Source organism: Antechinus flavipes, chromosome 3 (genome assembly GCF_016432865.1).
Source record: "Antechinus flavipes isolate AdamAnt ecotype Samford, QLD, Australia chromosome 3, AdamAnt_v2, whole genome shotgun sequence".
Taxonomy (NCBI): domain Eukaryota; kingdom Metazoa; phylum Chordata; class Mammalia; order Dasyuromorphia; family Dasyuridae; genus Antechinus; species Antechinus flavipes.
Window position 1 is genome coordinate 33,195,340 of NC_067400.1, and position 25,098 is coordinate 33,220,437.

At 33.2% G+C, this 25,098-nt stretch overlaps 1 protein-coding gene and 1 non-coding gene across 2 annotated transcripts in view; both read left to right on the forward strand.

Annotated features, from left to right (window-relative positions):
• Window positions 1-25,098, forward strand: part of NAALADL2 (N-acetylated alpha-linked acidic dipeptidase like 2) — a 979,587-nt gene that overhangs the window by 211,745 nt on the left and 742,744 nt on the right. The window contains exon 2 of the mRNA XM_051983192.1: window positions 22,609-23,110. Coding sequence (XP_051839152.1) covers window positions 22,609-23,110 — 502 coding nt within the window. The remainder of the gene's footprint in view (window positions 1-22,608; window positions 23,111-25,098) is intronic.
• Window positions 12,652-12,758, forward strand: LOC127558412 (U6 spliceosomal RNA). Its single transcript, XR_007952808.1, has one exon. It is a non-coding gene; the product is annotated as a U6 spliceosomal RNA (small nuclear RNA).

The window sequence follows — 25,098 nt, forward strand, 5'->3', positions numbered from 1 at the left end:
GTTTTAAATTTCCTCTTTAAAAATTACAAAGAGCATTCCTTGTCATAGTGTATTAACATTGCAGGCAACAAATGTGTAAACGAGTTGGGAAAGCTTTGGGAATATTGATGTTTTCCAGATCAAAGTGACCTTTCCTAATGGTTTTCTTTGATGCTCTATTGTCTGAAAGGAAAAATAAAGTTGAGCAGGAAACTGACATCAAGGCATTGTCAAGGATGGAATACTGCAAAATATCCCTAGCTGCCCGATATCTTTTTCTTTTTATTTTTGTGTTTCTGTAATCATTTGAAGACCTAATTCTATCTCATTATAATAGATCTTGGGAGTCAGAGAGTGGTTTTAAATATGTGATGCTAAAATGAAAAGCAGAGTAATGCTAAAGATGGACCTACATTGCTTAAAATGTTTCCTCTAGTTCTTAAACACACTGGGTATTTCATGAAAGTTTCATAAAAAAAAAAAAAAACTAGTGAATGCCAGTGTGTCTGCTTTTGAAGGGGGTGTGTTAAGCTTCCTTTAGCCCAGAGTCTGGAGGCCCGTTGTTTGGTAGGATACAGGGGAAATTCTTGATTATGTATGGGTTGGACCAGATGGTCTCTAAGCCTTCTTGCAACTCTGTTTTTCTATGAATCCAGGCAATGCCATTGGTGTGTTAATTGTATTTTAACATAAATAATTATGATTCTTGACATTCAGTGATTTTTTTTTAAATGAAAGCAATTTTAAAATGAAAAGATCCATCTTGTTCTAATCTCTTAGATATGACTAGAATTTCATAGGATAATACTGGTTGTAAAAATAATAATAATTATAATAATTATTTTTGACATTTATGTAGAGCAGGTAGGTAGTATAATGGAGAGAGTACCAGAACCAGAGTGAAGAGAACATGAACTCAAATTTAATCATAGACAGTCATTGGTTGTGTGGCCCTGAGAAAGGCACTTAATTCTATTGGCCTCAGTTTCCTCATCTGTAAAATGAGCTGGAGAAGGAACTGGCAAACCATTCCAATATCTTTGACAGGTAATCCCCAAATGAGATCACAGACTGAACATCACTGAAAACAACTGAGACATGACTGAACAGACTTGACTGGAAAAACTGAGCAACAATAAAAAATTTATATTTCACTCAGTGTGCCAAGTGCTTTATAGTTATTATCTCATTTGATTCTTATAAAAACTCTGAGTGGTAGATACTATTATTATCCCCATTTTGCAGATGAGGAAACTGAGTCAAAGAAATTAAGGGACTGGGATCACTCAGCAGCTAAGTGTCTGAAACTGGATTTAAACTGACTTTGGCCTCAGATAACAAGAGGCTAGAGAATAGAGAAGTAGGGCTTGCTTCTCTTCAGTTTTTAATTGAAGCCCCCATCATCTGGGTTTCTTTTTATTTTTTTTTAATGACACTGTAGTTTTATTTTACCATTTAATATCAGATTACTTTTTGCAAATGTATATTTATTTCAGAGATATATCAAGAAAAATTGCACAGATGTTTTCCCGAATACCTTATAGGCGTGATCCTTCCTATGCCAACTATTTTCTCAGAGAATGGGGGTGAGGGCAGATTAAGCTGTTTTGCTTACTTCCTACATGTTGGTCTCACCAAAATGAAGTCTAAAACCCAGTAGTATTATTTTCTGCTGTACAGCCATCCCAATACCATTTAGGCTGTTGCTACTAAGTGAGCTTCGGCATTTCTCCTGGATTCCTGGATTTCCATCCCCAGAACAAGTACTTCCTCCCTAAAATTGGGGAAAAACCCAATAAAAACAACAAAAATATTCAAGACTCGGATCTTTTTCTTTCTTTCTTTTTTCATTTGTGAAAGGTGGGAGGTGATCCATGTAGTATTGGGATAGTTGTAATGATTGCACTATGGCCTCAGGGGAAAAGAAGGAGGTCCTAGACCTTCCCCACTTACCTCATGGTTTGAGTGAATAAGGCATCTCCTCCCTCAGGTAGAAATGCTGCAAAGATCAGTATTCTTGAGAAATCGAGATGTTTTGATGACATCAGACACTACTAGCTACATGGTTAGTAGAAAAGAAAAACAAAATGCTTTTCCTCATCCACCTATTAAGTCAACCTTGAATGTCCATTAATTCCAATCCTCTGGACTTTCAACAGCAATTTCTTAGGGTCTTCAACATGGAAGGCGTCATTTTAGATTGTATGGAAATGTACCAAACCCTCATTATAGGAGGATATACTCTTGAATAAAGGGGCTGCTTTTAAGGTTGGATTTTTATTCCCAGGTAAGTATAATGAGCCCGGATGGGTCATGTAGAGATCACTGAACTTAGTTTCAATAAGTGTATGAATCCTTTTCAAGACACTTATTTATTGTATTAATCTGGATCATTCACTTAAATTTCTCTTGGCCTTAGTTTACTCATCTGTAAAATAGAGGGTGATGATAACATTTGCCTTTTAAAGTTGTTATAAAAGAGGCAGCTAGATGGCACAGTGAATAGAGCACCAGCCCTGAAGTCAGGAGGACCTGAGTTCAAATCCAGTCTCAGACGCTTAATTCATGTGTGACCCTGAGACAAGTCACTTAACCCTCAATTGTCTCAGGGGAAAAAAAAAAAAGTTGTTGTAAAAATAAAATCAGATTACATATGTGTGCACATCTATGTGTATAAATACATATCTACTACATAAAATATGCATGTGTTTTCACTGTCAAAATTTCCTATGTATTCCTCTCTTTTACATGTCTTCATTATTAATGTATAGTGGAAAGATCTACGGAAGACCTGAATTTTTATTACAATGCTGACACCTAACAGATATAGTCCTTCAGAACGTTCTGTGCCTCAATTTCCTCATCTATATAATAGGGATAGTAATTCTTACATCATCATCAGCTTCAGGGATATTATGAAGAAAGAACTTTGTAAAGCATAAAGAACCATATAAATGTGAGTTGTTAGCACACAATTTTGATAAACAAGTACAAGATTTTATTTTTTTTCTCTAAATCATCTCTTCCCTTAGGGAATATTGGTTTCTAACAAGAGCCCTGAACAACTGGAGTATTGCATTAAAGAACAACTTAAAGAGGCATGAACTCTATGTATTTAAACTGGATTTACTGACAGTAAACAGAAGCCCCTTTATCCACTATTCACCTCTCTTTAACATTCTCCAAAGAATGTAATGGATAGCCAAGAGACATAGGAATCCAGCTGACTACCTTCATAGCTTTCAGAGAAATATCATCACATATTTGTCTTTCTCTTCCCATCACTGTGGTTATAAAAAGGGGGATAAAAATTAAGAAAGTTAAATGTAATTATATTGTTGCCATCACTGCCTTCAAATGGAACCAAGGTAATGGTATATCTAAAGTATTTAAGATTTCATTGAAAAGAGATCTTATCTCAATACTTTAAAAAATGTTTGAAGAAATTATGGGGTTGAAAAAAGAGCATCCTTCTTTGGTCAATTTGGTGATAAACACATTGGGCTGATCCTTGGTCAATAGACCATCACAGTTCCATCACAGTACTCATACTCAGGGTCCTTATTGCTTAGTGGGAATGATCAGGGTCTCAGTACAGCCCTTGAAAACCCAGGATTATCCATGATGATGTGATAGAATAAGATATGAAAGTGGTTATGTGTTACTTTGAACCTGTGATTTCATTGATTTGTATAACTTCATCAGTAAAACCAATCACAAGCCAATTATACTTAGGCATACTGTGGGACCTTTGAACACGTCTTCCCCTTTTGCCAAATCCAATCAGCAATCTAAAACACATTATGAATGAAAAATCACTCAAGAAAAGTACCATAAAGGATGTAATCACAAAATACATTACTAGTTGGGGGAAGGGGGAGAAACTAACTCTCTCTTTCTCTCTCTCTCTCTCTCTCTCTCTCTCTTTCTCTCTCTCTCTCTCTCTCTGTATGTATGTGTGTATATATATATGTATATATATGTATATATACATATATACATATATATATAATAGATTTGCAGTTTTATATATAATCCTCATATATAATCCTCTTTTTGAATTCTGTCTTATGGAGATGCTTGTTTTATTTCATAAGTTAAAAGGAAAGTAAATAGAAGGGAGAAGAAAAGAAATGTAAACTCTTTGAGGAGGATAGGTACTGTTTTATTTATTTATTTATTTGTATTCTCAGCATTTAGCATAGTAACTGGCAAACAGGAAGCACTTGATAAATAGTTGCAAGATTATATAAATCAAATATATTTTAAAAAATAGAATTTAACTGAATCATATTGGGATATCAGGGTGGCCAATATACTCTTTCATTAAAGGTATTACCATTCTCTTTTGCCAATTTAATTTCTTTTCGTTTCTTTCTTGATGTTGACTTTGTAGGTAGTAAAAATGAAATACCAAAAATAACAAGCCACTTCACCATCACTTTGTAGGGTTGAAGAGCAAGAAAGAAAAGAATAAGTACATTAGATTTTGAGTTAAAAGACTTGGAGTGAAATCTTAGCCCTGTCTCTTATGTGTTCAAACATGTCAGATATTTTAAAGGTACCAAGAGTAGAAAGACAAAATAGGAGCTCCCACTCTCAAGGAATTTACATTTTAATGGACAAAACAACATTTCATTAAGATACATATGGAATGGATTCAAACTGGCCAGAACATAGTATGTACATGTTTTATATATGTTAGTTAATGGATTTGCAAGGGATTTTGAGAAGGGAAGGCCCCTACCAATTAAGATGATTAGAACTGCTTTTGTATAGGACTTTGTCTTTGAGCTGAGTTCTGAAGGGGAAAAGAAGTAAACCTTTCACCAAAAAAAGGGGGAGGAGGAAGAACTTGGAATCCCTAATTCCATTACAAGAAAGAAATCAACCTTGATGACATTTTCTCTCCTCCCCCCCACTTTATTTTTCTGAAAGCATAAATAATAGGTTTTTCCTTTTCTTTGGAACAATTTGTTCAGGTTTTAGGAGCTATTTAATTAAATCATTACCCCTGCTGCACAGCCATCTGTTTTTGTCTGGGGAATAGGATACATGGAGTTCTCTTACATAGGTTTGGTAAATAGATAGAAGATGCCAAAAAGCAATATATAGAGAAAGCAGATGGACTGAGGCAAATAGGAAATCTGTAAATAGCCAGCTTTGGAGTCTAGCTAAATGGATTTACCTGGATCTTCTCTTCTCACACCTACATATATGCACAAATATATACACATATGTATGTATATATATATAGATTTGTATATGTATATATAGATAGATATGCATATACAGGAATATATTAATAAAAGCAAATGATTTTTATATGTAATGTACATGATAATATGTAATTTTTGTGTATATATATATATTATATATATAATATGATAGTGGGGAGGCATATTTTGAGGGTTTATTAATCTCTCATTTTCTTCTCTTTCACTTCTTTCAAAATAAAATATCATAGAGTTTTGGAATTATCAGGACCCTTAGTGGTATATTTAGTCCAACTCCATAGAACAGTGGAAGAAACACTAGATATTGAGTTATTTTTCAATTGTATATGACTCTTTTTGAACCTATTTAGGTTTTGTTTTGTTTTGTTTTTTTGGCAAAGATACTGCATTTCTTTTTGCATTTCCTTTTCCAGTTCATTTTACAGATAAGGAATTTGAGGCAAATAGAATTAAGTGACTTATCTAAGCGTACACTGCTGGTGAGTGTCTGAAACAGATTTGAACTCAGAACCTCCTGACTCCAGCATTGAGTTAACTAACTGCCCATCACTTATGTGACTATGGTCAAATAATTTAACTACAAGACTTCACTTTGCATATCTATAGTATGAAGGGGTTGTCTTTATTAGTCTATTTTATGATCCTAAAAGAAACCTTGATGCAATGTACCCAACTAGGCCTTTTTCAAGTCTAGAAGAACTCGTAATATTTTTGTCTTTCAAACCTTGCCCAGGGATGCATCACTTTGTCAGTAACTATCTCCCACCTTCACCCTCCAAGTCTCCTTCTCTTCCTGAGGTTTTTCACACACTTTGGTGCAAAAGGACAAGACTCCTGCCCTGTCCAACAGGGAGTAGTGCTGATCTTCTCTTTCCATGACTGAGGATTTCAGAGTTGGCAACCATAGTCTCCTATCAGGGAAATGAAAGCAGCAAAAGATGTCAGTTTAGCAGCCTTCTTGTTATTTCTCTTCTCATTTCTCTCCCCATTTCTCTCCTTTCCTCCTCCTTTATCTTATAGAGGGATTGAAGGTACAAGTCAGTGAAAGTACAACTAATAATTAATAATTATTATTATTATTTATTTAAATAACATTTTAAGATTTCTCAATGTTTTACACATGTTTTCTCACTTTATTCTCATAACAATCTTTTGAAGTAGTTATTATGGTTCCCATTTTACAGATGAGAACAATGAAGTTGACAAAAGTTGTGACTCATCAGGCTAGTAAATAGCGGAGGAAGAATTCAAACTTGGGGTCTTCCTGCTTCCCAGGCCAACTCCTATATAGTATACAAAAGAGTGATCTTGGTGGTGTCATGATCTCTAAGTTTTAACTAGGAATTAGAGAAATTAGTAAGGCAGGACCCAGAGATTATAGGGAAGGGAACCATGCTTGAATGAAGACACTTAAGGAAGGCAACATCTGGGACACTATGAGCTTTCTGCGCTGCCAAGAGATAGGCTATTTTGGGGGAGAAATAGAATGAACTAGATGGGGAAGGAAACTTATCTGGAAATAATCCTACTGGAATCCCTTAGCTATTTGTACCCTTGGACAAAATACCAATTGTTCTGTCCAGGTTACCTCTGGGATTCCGGGTTTACTTCACCCTATCCTTGCTCTCTCAGATCCTTGAGTTTTGTTTTATCTTTGTACTCAGCCTTATGTCTCAATTCTTTAAAACAATAGTTCCCCTAAGGGAAGTATCATTGAGCAGTTAGTGGATGGGCTATTTAAACTGTTATTGTTGCATGGGCCCCATTCCTTTTCATTAATATTCAAAGCAGAGAATGTATGGAATGAGGATTTTCAGCCTTTATTAAATCCCTGTTTGTAGGAATCTATTAAAAATATGTGAAAAATCAAACATTTTAGATAATAGCTCCGTTCAATCCCACAAGTTTGACTGAATTGGTATTTAATGATATGTATTTGGAAAGGTAAGGACTGAAAAAACATGCAGAATATCTCACAAATACGGAGCCGCTGCTTAATGAGTTCCCCACAACTCGGTGGATATCACTGGTTGACCTTAGTCCTCTGTTTAATTCCTTGGCCTGTCAATTTTTAGGAGCACAGAAAGAGCTAAGATGATGAATGCTAGATTTTTTTTCCATTCCATTTTTATTAAGCCATAGAATCACCTGGCACATACTGGTTGTAAAGGTCACCCTTTGTGGAATTTTAGTTTTTTTGTGTTATGCAAGTAGGACAACTAAACTAGACTTTTGTTCCAAAATTTTTCTGTCTCTACTGCATTGCTGATGTAAGGTAACAGCCACACGCATGCTCAAATAAGTTGTCCAGAGCAGGCTGGATTTTGGAAAGGTTTAAAATGTCATCTTAAAAATAGTGTAATCATAGTCCGTGTCAACTAAGTCTAAATTGTCTTCCTCATTAGGAAGGTTGTATGCTTTGGGTAACACTGAAGTTGGCAGAAACTAGCTTCTAATAATTTATTTTAACCACAATCAGCATCTTCTCTCTGGCTCCTATACTTTTGCCTTGGATGTTTCTGTTGGAGAAAGTACATACCTTCCTCTAAGAATCTTACTTCTTTCTAAACTTATCTCCAGTACCACCTTCTTCAGGAAGCTTTTACCTGTTGTCCTCCCCCCTCAAATAAACATATGTGTTGTGTGTGTGTGTGTGTATAATATATGTGTTATATATGTACTATATAGAATTTATATGTATATATACACGTGTATACATATATATTATATATGTACTATATAGAATTTATATGTATATATACCAGTGTATACATATATGTTATATATAGTACTATATAGAATTTATATGCACATACACGTCTGTATGTAATATATATGTTATATATAGTACTATATAAAATTTATATGTATATACACATCTGTATATAATATGTTATATATAGTACTATATAGAATTTATATGTACATACATGTCTGTATATAATATGTTATATATAGTACTATATAGAATGTATATGTATATACACGTCTGTATATAATATATATATTATATATAGTACTTTATAGAATGTATATGTATATACACGTCTGTATATAATATATATGTTATATATAGTACTATATAGAATTTATATGTATATATATACACGTGTATACATATATATTATATATGTACTATATAGAATTATATGTATATATACACGTGTATATATATTATATATGTACTATATAGAATTTATATGTATATATACACGTGTATACATATATATTATATATGTACTGTATAGAATTTATATGTATATACACGTGTATACATATATATTATATATGTGCTATATAGAATTTATATGTATATATACCTGTGTATACATATATGTTATATATAGTACTATATAGAATTTATATGTACATACACGTCTGTATGTAATATATATGTTATATATAGTACTATATAAAATTTATATGTACATACACATCTGTATATAATATGTTATATATAGTACTATATAGAATTTATATGTATATACATGTCTGTATATAATATATATGTTATATATAGTACTATATAGAATTTATATGTATATACATATATGTGTTATATATGTACTATATAGAATTTATATGTATATATACACGTGTATACATATATATTATATATGTACTATATAGAATTTATATGTATATATACCAGTGTATACATATATGTTATATATAGTACTATATAGAATTTATATGCACATACACGTCTGTATGTAATATATATGTTATATATAGTACTATATAAAATTTATATGTATATACACATCTGTATATAATATGTTATATATAGTACTATATAGAATTTATATGTATATACATGTCTGTATATAATATATGTTATATATAGTACTATATAGAATGTATATGTATATACACGTCTGTATATAATATATATATTATATATAGTACTTTATAGAATGTATATGTATATACACGTCTGTATATAATATATGTTATATATAGTACTATATAGAATTTATATGTATATATATACACGTGTATACATATATATTATATATGTACTATATAGAATTTATATGTATATATATACACGTGTATATATATTATATATGTACTATATAGAATTTATATGTATATATACACGTGTATACATATATATTATATATGTACTGTATAGAATTTATATGTATATATACACGTGTATACATATATGTTATATATGTACTATATAGAATTTATATGTATATATACCTGTGTATACATATATGTTATATATAGTACTATATAGAATTTATATGTACATACACGTCTGTATGTAATATATATGTTATATATAGTACTATATAAAATTTATATGTACATACACATCTGTATATAATATGTTATATATAGTACTATATAGAATTTATATGTATATACATGTCTGTATATAATATATATGTTATATATAGTACTATATAGAATTTATATGTATATACACGTCTGTATATAATATATATGTTATATATGTACTATATAGAATTTATATGTATATACATGTCTGTATATAATATATATGTTATATATAGTACTATATAGAATTTATATGTATATACACGTCTGTATATAATATATATGTTATATATAGTACTATATAGAATTTATATGTATATACATATGTGTGTGTATATATGTCAGTAACTCATGTTTCCTGAATAGAATGCAAACTTCTAGAAGGCAAGAATGTTTCATTTTTTAACTCAGAATTGAGAATTCCATAAGAATTCTCAGTGTCTTCTTGTCTTGGTTTGTGAAAACTTGACTATTACTTAAGCTTTATGAGTCTCAGCTTTTTTAAAATTATTCTATAAAATAACACAGATTGGACTGAATGTTTTCTGGACTTTCTCATCCAGCTCTAATATTCTTTGGTTCTATGGGTAGTCATAATTACTTTAATTTTTGTAGTTTCTTTAGTGACAATAAAGATATTGTGTTCAACTTATTTTTTTCAACTTCTTTAGCAAAAAAATAAGATTAAAAAAAAAGTTTAATTTTATTTTTAATTGACAAGCAATTTTCCCCTTCCAGCTTTCCACTGACAAGCAAAACCCTTGTAACAAATATGTATAGATAAATTAAACACATTTTCATATCAGTCATAAATGTGTTTCTCCTATCTAAGGTCTTTCAAAACTTGTTTTTCTCTCTAGATCACTATGTTGTAATAAAAATTATTTATATAGTTGACTTTTTTTTCCCTTTTTTTCCCCCTGAGATTTAAGAATTGGTCATAGTCATAGAATCTTTAAAAAGTGACCTTGGTAGCCATCTAATCCAATTTACAACCTAAAAAAAAAAATCTCTCCTAAAATATATACAAGTCATATTTAATCTCATTGAAGGTTAATTTCTTTTTTATAGCTTACTCTTTCTGCTGACATTTATCGGGTTTTGCATCATTATAATTGTACATGGTACTAAAATATATGTATATATGTAAAAGATGTTATATATATCTGTTGTGCTAACTTGAATTTTTTTATTGTTCTTAATGATCCTTTAATATCATTCATGTATTTTTCTGATTACATGGTCTTGAAAAAGTCATCAAAACTTACTGAGCATTCATTTCCTTTTCTGTAAAATGAGGCAATTGGATCTCAAGGAGCTTGGCTCTAAATCTTGAGATTGTTAGTCCTTGTCTTTTTAATTATGCAATGGACAGTTGTATACTTCTTTAAATTCTGGATTTAAGACACAGTCTTCCTTTTTTCACGTGTTATGCTTTATCCTCTTTGCCACCTGGCTGTCCAGAGAAAGTTGGGCTAGATGATCTCAATATCTTAGCAGCTCTGACCTTCCCTGGCTCTAGAATTCTGACCTCTGATTATGAGAATCCCTTTTGCCAGGGCAATATTATTTGACATTTAAAATGGAAAGATCACAGAATCTAATTCAATAGGCTCAGTGAGATTAAGTAACGTACTCCTTATTTTTACAGGTAACAAAATTTAGATGAATTCCGTAGTATTTTTTATCCATCAATCAGCATTTATTAAGCACCTACTATGTGTCAGGCACTGTGCTAAGCACTGATTTACCATGAGTTATTATAATAAAGAGTCCTTCAATTATGTCCATTATATAAAAGTTCTGCAAAATGTTTTTGGCTTTATGGCTTCATGAATATTGCATTCCCATGCCGTTTGCCTGACATTTAATTTCATATCCGCATTACTTTTATGTGCCATTGGAGATCTTTCATTTTTAATAATATTCCTATTCATAAATAAAATATAAATGATATAAGTAGTACCCAACATAGTTCTTGGTAGGTTCTCCAGTTGTTTTAATGTACCTCACGACTAAATATATCGGCTTTTAAATATTTAGTAACAAAAAAAATTACCCTTTAAATGCCAAAGTGTTATTAATATAGATGGTATATATGGTTTCATTATTTTTTCATCATGTTTCCTCTCCTTACCATAAACATATTAATTGAGGTTTCAATTTTTTTAAGTGGTCTGCCTAGTAAATGTTAGAAACATCATATGTCCTCCAAGTATACAAAGAAGAATCACTCTTTCAAAGTGTTGTTTGTAAGTGTTTCATTTGTAAACAGGATTTACTGAATTTGGGCAAAGTCAGACACTTCCATACATGTCTTCTTATCACTTTCTGGAAATGGCTCTAGGCCCTTTAAAACCATGTTAGAAAGAAGTTACAGCAGCTTCTGCTGAAGGATTTCACGTCCAAGCTGGGCAATTTACCATGAAGCCAAAATCCTAAGATCTGGATTGGCTTTACAATCCATAATCACCTCACTCTGGACTGTGCTGACATTTATTTTGAAGGCCTTAATTAAATCACTTATGTGTTTTAGATGTGTATGTTGCTAAAAGCAACTTTCAACTCTAATCTGTGATCCAATCTGTACCTGTGTAGGAAACCCCTCTTTATATCCCCAACAGGGTGTTAAGTACTTTTAAGAATAACTGCTGGTAATCCCTTTCTTTTTGTTGTCATGGTCTAAATGGCCTTGATGTACCGGAGTGGTCTGGCTGCTATTGCTGATCATCACTATTTCTTCCTCACTCGTGACCAGTCTAAGTAAGCTTTAGAACTATTGCTATTATGCCATTATGATTCTTATTTCCCTAGGTTATAATCTTCAACTATGTAAAATGTAAGAATTGACTTTTTATGTTCAGCACAGTGGCTGGCACATATTAAGTGTTTATTAAATGCTTATAGATTAACATACATCGGTTTCCCTAGCCCTCCTTTAAAGGAGGGATTATTAAACCTTTTTTTTTAATCACGGTCCTCTTCTGGTGAAGTCTAAAGATTCCCTTTCAAAACATATATTAAAAAATGTATCCATGAATAAAACTTTTAAAAAATAAATCAAATTTGAGGACCCCCTGAAATCAACCCACAAGATCCAAGGACTTCAGCTTAAAAACTCTTGCTTTAGAACAGAGGTGCTGTGCTTGTTTCAGCAGCACATATACTAAAATTGGAATGATACAGAGAAAATTAGCATGGCCCCTGCGCAAGGATGACACGCAAATTCGTGAAGCGTTCCATATTTAAAATAAAAAATAGAACAGAAGTGCTACATGAAGCTCATATAATCATTTTAAATTAATTATGGGAAATATTTAATAAAATAGATAAAAACATAATAAAATGTTTGTGATGTTAAAATGTGGTTTTCTAAGTCAATAGGAAAAAAACCAAATATTCTCATATATGATTTAGACTCTTACTACCAGAATTATCCCATCCTTTGTTTCTATTTATATTTGCTTTAGAATATAGAGAAATTATATCTTACCAGCCTCCTCACCTCTCTGGCTGTGGTGTCTCTCTGTCCCTCGTGTCTCTCTGTCCCTCGTGTCTCTCTGTCCCTCGTGTCTCTCTGTCCCTCGTGTCTCTCTGTCCCTCGTGTCTCTCTCTGTCCCTCGTGTCTCTCTGTCCCTCGTGTCTCTCTGTCCCTCGTGTCTCTCTGTCCCTCGTGTCTCTCTGTCCCTCGTGTCTCTCTGTCCCTCGTGTCTCTCTGTCCCTCGTGTCTCTCTGTCCCTCTCTCTCTAAGGGCCACTCTTTATAAATATCAGTACTTTTCTACTCATTTCTTCTAGTTCTACAAAATACTGGCCTATCTTTCTCATGAAATATGAAAAAGAAAAAAATTCCATAAAAATGGAATGTGTAAGAAAAACAAAAAAGAAAAGAAAAATTCTGCCTCACTTCTCTTGTGCTGCTTCTATTGTTTCTATCAAACTTAAATGGTTCTTTTTCAACTCTTGTTTAAAGGTCATGGAAGGAGTGATTTGGGAATTAAGCACTATCTATTGTGAGATATGTGTTGATAGTTTCTGAAGAGCTAAGATATTTAAAAAAAATAAATAAGGGACCTTTGAAATGCATGAAAAATAGAGTACTTAGGAGCCTCATATAGATAAAAGCTTTTTTTTTTTCTTGGAAATCCAAAAGCCACAGTCAGAAAAGCAACAATTTAAGATCATTCATGCTGGCTGAAAGGAGGAACAATGGCAGGACATCTATCAAACTAAGGATTTCTTTTTCTTTCTTTTTTTTTTTTAATCCAGAAAGACACTTCTAAATAAGCCCAATGGCCATCCATTGCTTCTTAACTCTTTAGGTGCTCAAAACCCTCTTATATTTCATCACCAGCACTGATTCCTTTCTCAGACTTGGTGATCCCTTTCTGTTTAAGTAGCAATCAAAGCAGATTCTGGAAAGTTGTTTCATGGTCATCCAAGGGAAATAGATAGAGCAGTGTGTGTGTGTGTGTGTGTGTGTGTGTGTGTGTGTGTGTACAGTATAGGAAAAAAAAACAGCAAGAGAACGTGCATATTTCCTATATCTGGGACTAGGGTGTGGGGAAGGAAGGTCGAAAGATAGCAGTACAGAATGTAACTGCATCATTTAAAAAGCCTTATAGATAGGAACACAGTGTTTTTAAAACATTTTTGCACTTAGATGACTTAGGCATTCTGTAGTAGCAATGCACTTCTGATATAAATTGAGCACAGTGGATTTAGCAAATGTTTTACCTGAGAATGTCCTTCATTTTTCCAGAACAGTGCATTCTAGTTAAATTGATGCTAATAGACATTTCTTTAGATCAGATTTAAGAATTTAATTCTACCAACATTTATATGAAATATCATGCAAGGCACTGGTGAAACTCACTTGGGCTACAAAGACAGAAAGGAAATTGTCTCTGCCTTGGAGGAGCTTCTGTTCTACTGAATGGGATACGTGATGTGTAGATAAATATAAGGAGGGAAAATTGAGGAACAAAGATGGAGCTGTATAGGATAGCAGGGGATTCCTCAGATGAGCATTCTGAGAAGTAAAGATCAGGAAGCTAATGTTTATAGGACCGGCACTTTAAGGTTTACAAAATATTTCACTGGAGCCTCCTAAAGGCCATCTCTATACAACAGAAAAATCTAAAGAATTGAAGATAACTTGTGATCTATTTATGAAAAAAAAAATTGATTTGGTTAAAAACAAAACTAAACTTTATTGGCTTTTTTTACATCTACCATCTATGTATCAAAATCAATTTGTATCAGTTATATTTGTAAGGAGGAATTAACTTCAAAAATATAGAAAAAAATAACTAGAAATATAAGCAATTCCTTCCGATATCTCAGAGACATACTCTAGATCTGGAATTCTTAAAGTTTTTCCACTTGCAACTCCTTTTCACTCAAAAAACATTTACATGACTATGGGTGTATAAAAATACATATATGAATAAAACAATTACTGATAATAAATCATAATTTTGTGCCTCCCACATTCAGTTACTCAATCGTATATGAGGTCATAAACCACAATTTAAGAAAGTGGGTTCTAGCTTATATCATCTGAGTCTCTGTGAAAGTGGACTCAGACTTAGCTTAGACTTAGTATTAGTCCTTCCAAATTTATATCCACATGATATGCATCTACCCAATGAGTTTTCATCTTGGTTAACCCTGGACAAGGCACTATTGCTTCTTGTCTTGGGTACATAGATGCTGGGCTGGCTACAAAATCCAGTATGGACTAGATTTGTATATCTCAATTGCTCACTTTCCTGACCTTTTTTAACACTTAAAAGGACATATCCCAAAATCTCCTTCACATAGAAAGCATAAAAGTTGAGATGGCCCAAGGACCTCATCTACAAAGCCACGTTTTGTCCTGGAAAGGGAAGGAAGCCTCAGATTCTCCCCTAGCATCATAAACTTTCACTGGATAACCTTGGCAGAAGTTGGTCTAAGGAGAGAGACCCACAACTGATGAAAATCTTTTGGATGAAAGTCTAGTTGTAAATTCTTACAGTTGTGAGAAATCAAAAAAGATTTTTCTTCATCATGAGATTAGCAAGCATGGAAGATCCCTATTGCATATTTTCCCTCTGAAAATGTCCCATCCTTTTCCATGTGGTGAGTCAGATTGAAAGAGAATATTATTGTACTTTGTATAACAATAAGGCAGATCCCCCCATTATATCAATGAACAGTAATATAATAATTCATTCATATGGCTTTTTGTGGGAATAGGCATGTATTTGTAGTTATAAAAATGTTTAAATTGTTTTAACAGTTAATTGGAGAAAAATAACATATTTTACGAAAAAATAAAATAAATCTGATCAGTCGCTCAATTCAACACATTGCAAGTGTACATTATGTAATTCATCCACACTTATTAGTTTCATGCCCACAGAACTTCTATTCATCATTTGAACATTTTGATGATTTAGTCTGCAAAGTGATTATCTTTATTTTGACTCTTCTCACCAAAACACAAACAAGTGTTTGATTTTTTTTTTTTTCTGAAGAACTAAGTTCTGCTATTTCCTTCCTTCCTTCCTATTTACATACAGATCTACCTACCTGGGTCATTCTGGGGAAGTTCCTTTCTCTTTCATCCCATAGCTTGCTCTTTTGTCAATGAGGGGATGACCTCTGAACTTCCCTGAAACTCTGAGAAGTATGAGTACTTTTTAGACTGGGATCATGTATTGTGTTTTTACTTTTCCCTTAAAAAACAAATTTCTTTCCTTCTACTGTAATGGTAGTTCTTGCTATGTTATATGTACTATGTATTCACTTACTGAAGCATAAATGGCTAATTATTATTGTCATTTGTTTTATGTACTTGACATGCTGAGTGACAATTAAATAGGAGAGTCAACGCATTTCTAGTCATTATAGCAATCACGCAGGCTATTTCATAAAGGTAAGAAGAGGAAAATCTCATTATGGTGAAAAATGAAACAAAGGCAGCACCATCTTCTGAATCACTATTTACTGTTGCAGTATTTCTTGCCATGTTGGAGAGCAAAGGCTTTTAACATGTTCATCAACAAATTGATTTTACAAGCTAGAAAAGCTGCTGTCCAATGTCTCTAGTTCTGAAAAGTTTCTTGAATTAAGATTTTTGACCTTTCTAGGATCTAGGGTCTACTTATATTAAGTCTAGTAAACTATTGTGATAAGTGCCATCCAATTAAGACAATTAATCTCTTAAAGAACATATGTAGTTTTCAAAAGAATAATTGAAAAGGATTAACAAATAATATGAAAGAATGCTCCAAATCACTAATAATCAGAAAAATTCAAATGAAAAAACTCAGAATGTATTGCTCAAACCTAACAAATTGGGAAAAAATAAAAAAGATAAAAATATTCCTTGAGGAAAGGTTGATGGAAAGATGTGCACATTAATGTCTTGTTGGTATAAATGTGAAATGGTCCAGAATTTCTAGAAAGTCTTTTGGAATTCTATGAAGAGAGTGACTAAAATGTCTAACCTTTTTTTTTTTTTTAAACCAAATCAGCGAACTCATTACTAAACCCCCAATGAGAAAAAGGCTCTAAGTATACCAAAATATTTATCGTGACACTTTTTGGTGTAGCAAAGAAAAACTGAAAGTATAAAGAAAAAAACTGCTTCTTATCAGTTGGAAATTGACTAAGCAAATGAGAATATATGATTTTAATAGAATGTTACTAGACTCTGAGAAATGAGAAACATGTAAAGACATTTACTTCATGTAAAGTGAAGAATACAATTCCTGGCAAACAATATGTACAATGATTCAAACAATACAAATAGAAGAAACAATAAAATAATCAAAGCTGAGAACTATGAAAGTATATTGGCCATACTTGTCCCAAGAAAAGAGATGGCAGAGCATTTCCCCTGAAGTGGCAGAGGGGGAAGTATGACTACAAAATGCTGCATAAACTTCAATATGTTAATTCATATTATGTAATTTTTAAAAATTTCATTAGAAGGTATGACTCTCTGGAAGAATGAGGGAGGAGGATCATCTTAGGAAATGTAGGTGATATAAACAAAAATTGTAATTAAAATTATTTTGAAATAGACCCTCCATAAGTTGCAAATTGTTAAAATTTTAAAAAAAATTATATTATGTTTTACTTTAATTCATTTAGTATTCCTTGATTTCATATTAAATTAAGAAGTTGCTTCTTTTGAAGTACATGGGTAGTCCCCAATTGGTAGATTGTGTTGAAGAGAATTTTCTTTTTGCATGATTTGCCTTGGCCAAAATAATCCATCATTTAGCTGCAAAGACCTGAGAGCTCTGCCACTTAGTACCGGTGGAACCTTTGGCACTCTGCTTCCTCCCTTTTGTCATCAATTCTCTCATCTGAAAAATGAAGACTTTGGACTAATAGATTTCTAGATTTACTTCAGCTCTAAATCTCTTCACCTGTAATGTGTAAAATGAGATTGGTTGGTTGAAATGACCTCTGAGATCGCTTGAAGTTTTAAATCACTTGTAACCAGGTCAGGTTTTTGTTAAGGAACTTCTATGAACTCAGTTGCCTATTTTTTTTTTTACCTGTAAAATGAGCTGGAGAAGGAAATATACTCTAGTATATTTGCCCAGAAACTCGCACAGGGCATCATAAAGAGTCAGACACAATTGAACAACAACAACAAAGATTTGCAAAGAACTTTATATGGTATTATATCCCGTTTGATGCTAACATCAGCTCTGTTATGGAAAGTAACATTTCATTATAATCACCATTTTTCAGATGAGGAAATTGAGGCTGAGAGATCATAAGTAACAGATGCAGAGTTATGCAACTGAAGGGGGATTTGAAATCGGGTCCTCCCATCATCTAGCAGCCTCTACTCTGAAAGAGGAATAAATAATACTCCCTGCAGTCCCTCCTTTCTAAGGTTATTCTATGCTTCAATAAGGTATTAAATTAAATTCACAATATTATTGCTAGTAGCACTATCAGTGATTGGGGCAAGCCTCCTCTTAGGGAAGATAATGCTTTAAACATAAATTTCAACTCAAACATATATTTTTTTTCTTTTTTTCCCCTCAATAGTATTTTATTTTTCCAATTACATGTAAAGATAGTTTTCAACATTCATTTTTGTAAGATTTTTAGTTAAATTTTTTTTCCTCTCTTCCTCTCTTGACCCCCACAAGACAGCAAGTCATTTGATAAAGATTATACATTTCCAATCATTTTAAATATATTTCCATATTTGTTATGTTGTCAAAGAAAAATCAGAACAAAAGGGAAAGGCCATGAGAGAAAAAGCAAACAAAGGTGAAAATAGCATGCTTGGATCCCGTTTTAGTCTCCATGGTCTCTCTGGATTCAGATAGCATTTTCAATCCCAAATCTACTGGAATTGTCTTGGATTATTGTATTGCTGAAAAGAGCTAAGGCTATCATGCTTCATCATTATATAATCTTACTATGACATATTCTTTATCTACCTATGATATTAAGATAGTAAGGATTCGTAAACAAATTAGAATTCAGATGAACAAAGATATTGGAGCATCTAAACTTCTTATAAAAATTCATTATGTGGTCCAAATTTATTACCTGAAAAATACTATTTTATACAATTTGTGTCTGCCTCTGTTTTACCTTAGTCTTCAATTGAATATTTAGATAGATATAGAGAAAAATGCGAGCTGTGTACAGGTGTGTAAGTAAATAGAGAAATATTCCATGGTGATATTTTGAATTTTGATTTTGCCTTTGGGGGTAAAGTAGGATCAGAGAAGCCCTCACATAAATGAAAATAGTGTTTGGAAAGCATGAGAAAATGTTTTACCTTCTATAAATGTTGCATTTTCATAAGCTCAAGTGCCACAATATTAAATTTGAAAAACGACTCGAAACATTTCTATTTGAAGAAATGTCACTTGAGTTTCCATGACCTTTCCAACATCAAAGTGGGTCTCTGCAAGAGAAATACTTAATACGATTGAAAGTAAAGACTTAAGCATCTTTTCTTTAAAATATTACATGATTTCATTGGCTTTCTAACTTTTTGAATAGCAATTCACTGTATAGTAATGAAATTACTCTCTAATAGTGATACATACATCTCTATTAGGGAGATATGAAGGCATATGGATTTAATAGTAGCTAACATTTATATAGTGCATCCTAAGTGCCAGGTATTGTGCTCAGTGCTTTATAATTGTTAATTCACTTGATCCTTGCAATAGCCATGGAAGATAGGATGCTATTATCATCCTCATTTTATAGATAAGGAAACTGAGATAAACATGTCAAATATAAAGCATGTCTGAGTCTGCATTGGAACTCACATCTTTCTGACATCAGCTAAGTACTCTATCCACTGCATCACCTGGCTTCCTATATTATAAATATAATCATATGTAAAAACGCTCTATTGAGCAAATATTATTTTTATAAATGGAGTTGCTTTTTTTCATTTTAGTTTATTATATAGAAAGGTATGTTGGGATTTTGAGTCTTTGGACTGAAATGAATTGGTAAGCAGAGGACACAGGTTCTGATTCAAATTCCAACCATTAGCAAGGTCACCTGTGTGACCTTGGACCATTTGAGTTTTAGTTCCTCCTTAGTAGATTGATACAGCTGGATTAAATGATCTCTAAGAACCTCTAAGGAGCTCTACATGATCTTCAGGTCTTTGTGAATCTCAGACAGTGAGATTTGCTTCTTTGTTTTTCAAATATTATATCTCACCTCTTCTTCTACCAGCTCAGAAATGGACTTCTTAATTTAAAAGAATAGGAACATTCTCTTCAGTTTTACTTCTTAAGAGATTAACTTTTTATTTATGCATGAGTATAAAATGACCAAAAAAAAGATACCTTAGAGAAGAGGAGGATTTATATTATCCTGTTATAATAAGTCTGTCAACTGCTTTATCTCCTTTGGGGCAAGAAAGTCTATAACAAGATGAGATTCTCAAATTAGGTACTTATGTAGTGAAACAATTGGTTTTGTAAAGTAAGTGGTCCAACTGCTTGCTCACATCTCTCCTATCATCTATTCATCGCCTCTATAACTTTCCTGAAATGCTCTAGACTCTGTGGTATCAAGTGGTTGAGTCCACTCACATATGAATAAGAGACTATTCTCCTGGGAGCCTAATCTCTGAGAAAGATAATTCATTACTGGGTTAACGAGCACAGAAGTAGTCACTGGGGTGTCCATCACAAATCCATTAGAGTGAAGAGAGAATATTTGAATTTCCCTTTCATCCCATTGATTGCTCTCTCTGATGTTGGAAAATCATTAAATTTCTGATATGCATGCGATGGAATGTCTGGTTGGACAAGGCACGAAAATTCTGCCTCTCTTTTGCCTTGGTTGGTTTTCAAATTATTTTATCTGAACATGAATCTGGATTTTAAAATTATGATTGGAATTAGAGACTACATGAGGAAGAATTTCCATAGTTGTTAAAATCTTTTCTGTCCAGAAACCATCAACTTATTCAATTCAGTGGTGACCTTAGAATGACTGTGATTCACACTTCGCTTTCAATGTGATACATTCAGTGCTCTTTGGTAGATTTTAATTTAATAAAATCAAAAGGAGACTATATTAAGTTCTTATTACATGCCCAGACTTGTTCTGGTTATTGGACATATAAAAGCAAAAGCTCAACAGTCCCTGCCTTTGTGTGTCTTATGTTCTTCTGAGTCTGAAGGGGAAGATAGGGCAGTGTAAAAGATCCCCAGGCCTTTTGTTCTCTCCCTTTGTAAAATGGGAAGATTTCAGGTAGATCCAATAATTTGAAGGTCCCTTTCACCTCTAAATCGATGAACTTATGACTCCTTAAGTCGTTTCCAGCTTTAAGTATCATGATTTTATTTTCCTGACCTATTACCTTCTCACATTGCAGACCATATATTATCAAAGAATAGTATCTCTTAATGTCCTATTCCTATCCTGTTCCTTCGCATCTCTGTAATCTTTAATTCCCTTTACAATAGGGGAAGTCATCTCTCCCTCTCTCCCTCATGCTTCTCTCTGCCTCTGTCTGTGTCTCTCTATTTGTCTGTGTCTCTATCTCTATCTCTCTGTCTGTAGAGTATATAGAATGCTGGCCTGGAGACCCATCTTCCTGAGTTCAAATTTAATCTCAGCCACTAGCTATTTGATCCTGGCTAAGTCACTTAACCATTTTTGCCTTAGTTTCTCATTTATAAAATGAGCTGAAGGAGAAAATATCAAATCACTGCACTATCTTTGCCAAAAAATTGCTAAATGGAATCACAAAGAGTTGGACACAAATGAAAAATGACTGACCAGCAGCAACAAAAAATATGTAGTCTACAGATCTCACATTAAGAATTCCTGCATGGAAATAAATTGCAATCTATGCCTCTTTTCTTTCCCTTCAAGACCTAGTACAATACTGCAAGTAATAAGTATTTGGTTCTCCTTTAGCAAAATAAAAAAAAATTTTGGAGTGATATATATTTTTTTAATAATGGATATGAGATAACAAATTCTGAACCAATATTAGCTTTAAAATTCCAATGCAATTCAACTTTTACTAAGAACCTGCTGAATACAATAAACAAACATTTATTAAATATCATTTATCTGCTAGATACTATGCTAAAGACTTGAAATACAAAATTAAAATGAAACAGACTTTGACCTCTGAAAGCTTACATTCTTTATATGCAAATAAGTAAATATAACAAGATTATAATTGTATAAAGCATTTAGTACATGGTCCATAGTAAGTGCTACATGAATATTGGCAATTGAGACAGGTAAAGATAGTGGTAGCTGGGTGACTTAATAGATGGTCCAGTGGACTTAATTTAGAAGGCCTGAATTCAAATCTATACCAGACGCTGACAAGCCTTCTAACCTTAGATAAATCACTTTATTTCAATTCTAGTTTCTTCTATTGTAAAATAAGATAATAGCAACTATTTCATAGAATTGTTGTGAAGATGTAATGTGCTTCACAAAACTTTAAAATACTATATGAATTTTTTTTCTTATCAGTAATTAAAGAGTGGGAAGATAAGGGAAGGCCAATCCAATTTACATGTTTTAATGAAATAAATACTCATTTTTTATTACTTAAACAGGTAAAAAGATGGCCTATCAAAAGGTGAATGCAGATCAGAGAGCCACGGGACATTCTCAGTACTTAGACAGTGATGACCTTCAGGCCACTGCCCTTGACCTGGAATGGGACATGGAACAGGAGTTGGAGGAGCCTGGTTTTGACCGTTTCCAGCTCGATAGTGCTGAGAACCAGAACCTGGGGAATTCAGAAACTGCCGACCTGGATCTCGATTCCATTCAGCCAGCTACATCCCCCAAAGGAAGGTTCCAGAGACTTCAGGAGGATTCAGACTACATGACCCGGTACCCAAGGGCAACACCAAAGAGCAACCACTGTAATATTTTCCGCTTCTCCAAAATTTTTTGCACTCTGACCCTCTTATTTATTTTGGGGATTGTGATTGGATACTATGCGCATAAAAAATGCCCTTCCCAGGATCCTTCTCCAGGGATATCAGATCCTCATCTGTACCAGGAGATCCTTAAGGAGATCAAAGCAGAAGACATCCAGAAGCTTTTCAGGTGAGTATCCTGGAAATCTTGCTCTGCATCTCATATTGTGGAGAAAGATGATAGTGACATGGGCAATGGTAGCAATCTTTCTAGCCTTTCCTCGTGATGATTATGTCATAGAAAATGGAGAAATTCACAACCCTATTTAAAAATTAATTCTTTGATAGAATGGAGCTGCTGTTAATCAGTTAATTAATTCATTGATTAATAAATTAGTTAAATGGCCATCATCAGGTCTTATTGTAGTCTCTCCATAGCTTATCTAGATCATTTTCTTATCCCCCCAATTTTTATGAGAATCCTCTACAAATATGTGAGTTTTGAAAATATTCTACATCTCCAGCCTCTAACAAATTGATAAATGTGTGTCACGGTATTAGCTGCTTGAAGGGTACTTTTATTTGAAGCATCTAATGAATGTTTATTAGATTGATACAAAATTAGAGCTTGATGGCCTTAACATGGTGCTAAGGGATGCTATAACTCCTGTTTCCTCTTCGAGGATCATAAGAAATTTAACTTTCTCCTAAAGATCTCATAAGCTTGACAATTTCTAATGCTGACGGTTTCTTCTCTTACAATTCCAATGTATAAATCCAGGGGGAAGGACTGTCCTTCTCCTTGCTCCCATTGTCATTCTCAGAATTGCCCATTGCTGTAAAGTCACAGTTCTGTTTTTTAGAAAATTTGTTTCAGTAAAATGATTTTAATGTGAAAACATATCCAAATTTGCACAAGTATAGGCAGATCAAGGTAATATTTTGTTTTGTTTTAAAGTCATTAAATTACATTTATTCTTTGAGCTTTACTTAGAATTACCTGGTTCTAACTTTGGTACCATTTAGAAGATGCATTTCCTTTTTATAGTCCAAGGGGAGTGATAAGTCATTTCCTCTGATAGACTGGAAGTTTCAAGAGCACTGAATTGGGCACAATATCAATAGAAAAATGGCTTTTCCTTTAGGAGTTTTCTGTGTAAATTCATCATGTTGTCCTAGGAATGTATTTCAAAGCATGGTAGTAAATGAGCCTGAATTTTATTTTTGAATGCAGTGACAGACTTGCCTTTTGATAGCCCAGACGGCTGAGGAGAAAAGGATAAAATGTGCCGGGTGCTAATTACGACTCATGCCATTGCACAAACAAAAACAGGATGCCTCCTGCCTGGCATCCCACCTCTCTGTATTTTAGGTGGCAGTCTTCCTGGATTCCCATTTATCAATTGTTTAGATGAGAGAATGATCGGAAACAGAATGGAGCTGGGGCAGTGTCTGAAGATTTAAGCTATGGTCAAATGTTTAGATTCTGTGTAGACAGAGAAAGCCCACGTACCGGTCATTAGTCCTGGTTTTGGTTAATTAAACATGAATTAGGTTATGTTTTATAAATGTCCTTTGTAAATATGCAAAACTCGTCATATGTTTTCATCTGATGATTAATCCTTTAAAGAAACAATTGGATGTGTTATCTTTACTCTTCAAGGATAATTTAATGAAGGAAAACTTGAACAGAAATCAAGCTAGATAACTCTATTGTCATAATCACTGCTGATTCGTGTGTGAGCCTATTGCAGCAAACATTTCTTTCCCCTTTAAAAGGGGAAATTAAGGAAGAAAGGAAAGAAGGAAGGAAAAAAGGAAAGAAGGAAAAAAGGAAGGAGAGAGAGAGAGAAAAAACACTTGAGTATTTTCTACAATGCAATGTGATTTGCAGACCATCATCCTTGTCCTTTTTGCAAACTAACATGCATTGTGCTCAGTGGAGACAGTCAAATCTGCATCAGAGCCTCATTTTAACCATCATGAGGCCCTAGCAAAAAGCCTCCCTGGGGGACTTCACATTTTTCAGATGTACCTTAATTGGTGATCAGACACACTCAAACCTGGGAAAGTAATCAAAAAAGAAAGAGAAATGGACCTCAGAGCATAAGCAATGAGGGCCCTTTTTTATCAGCCCCCAGCTGAAATTTGGCATTGCAGGAGAGATCAAAAAGTATG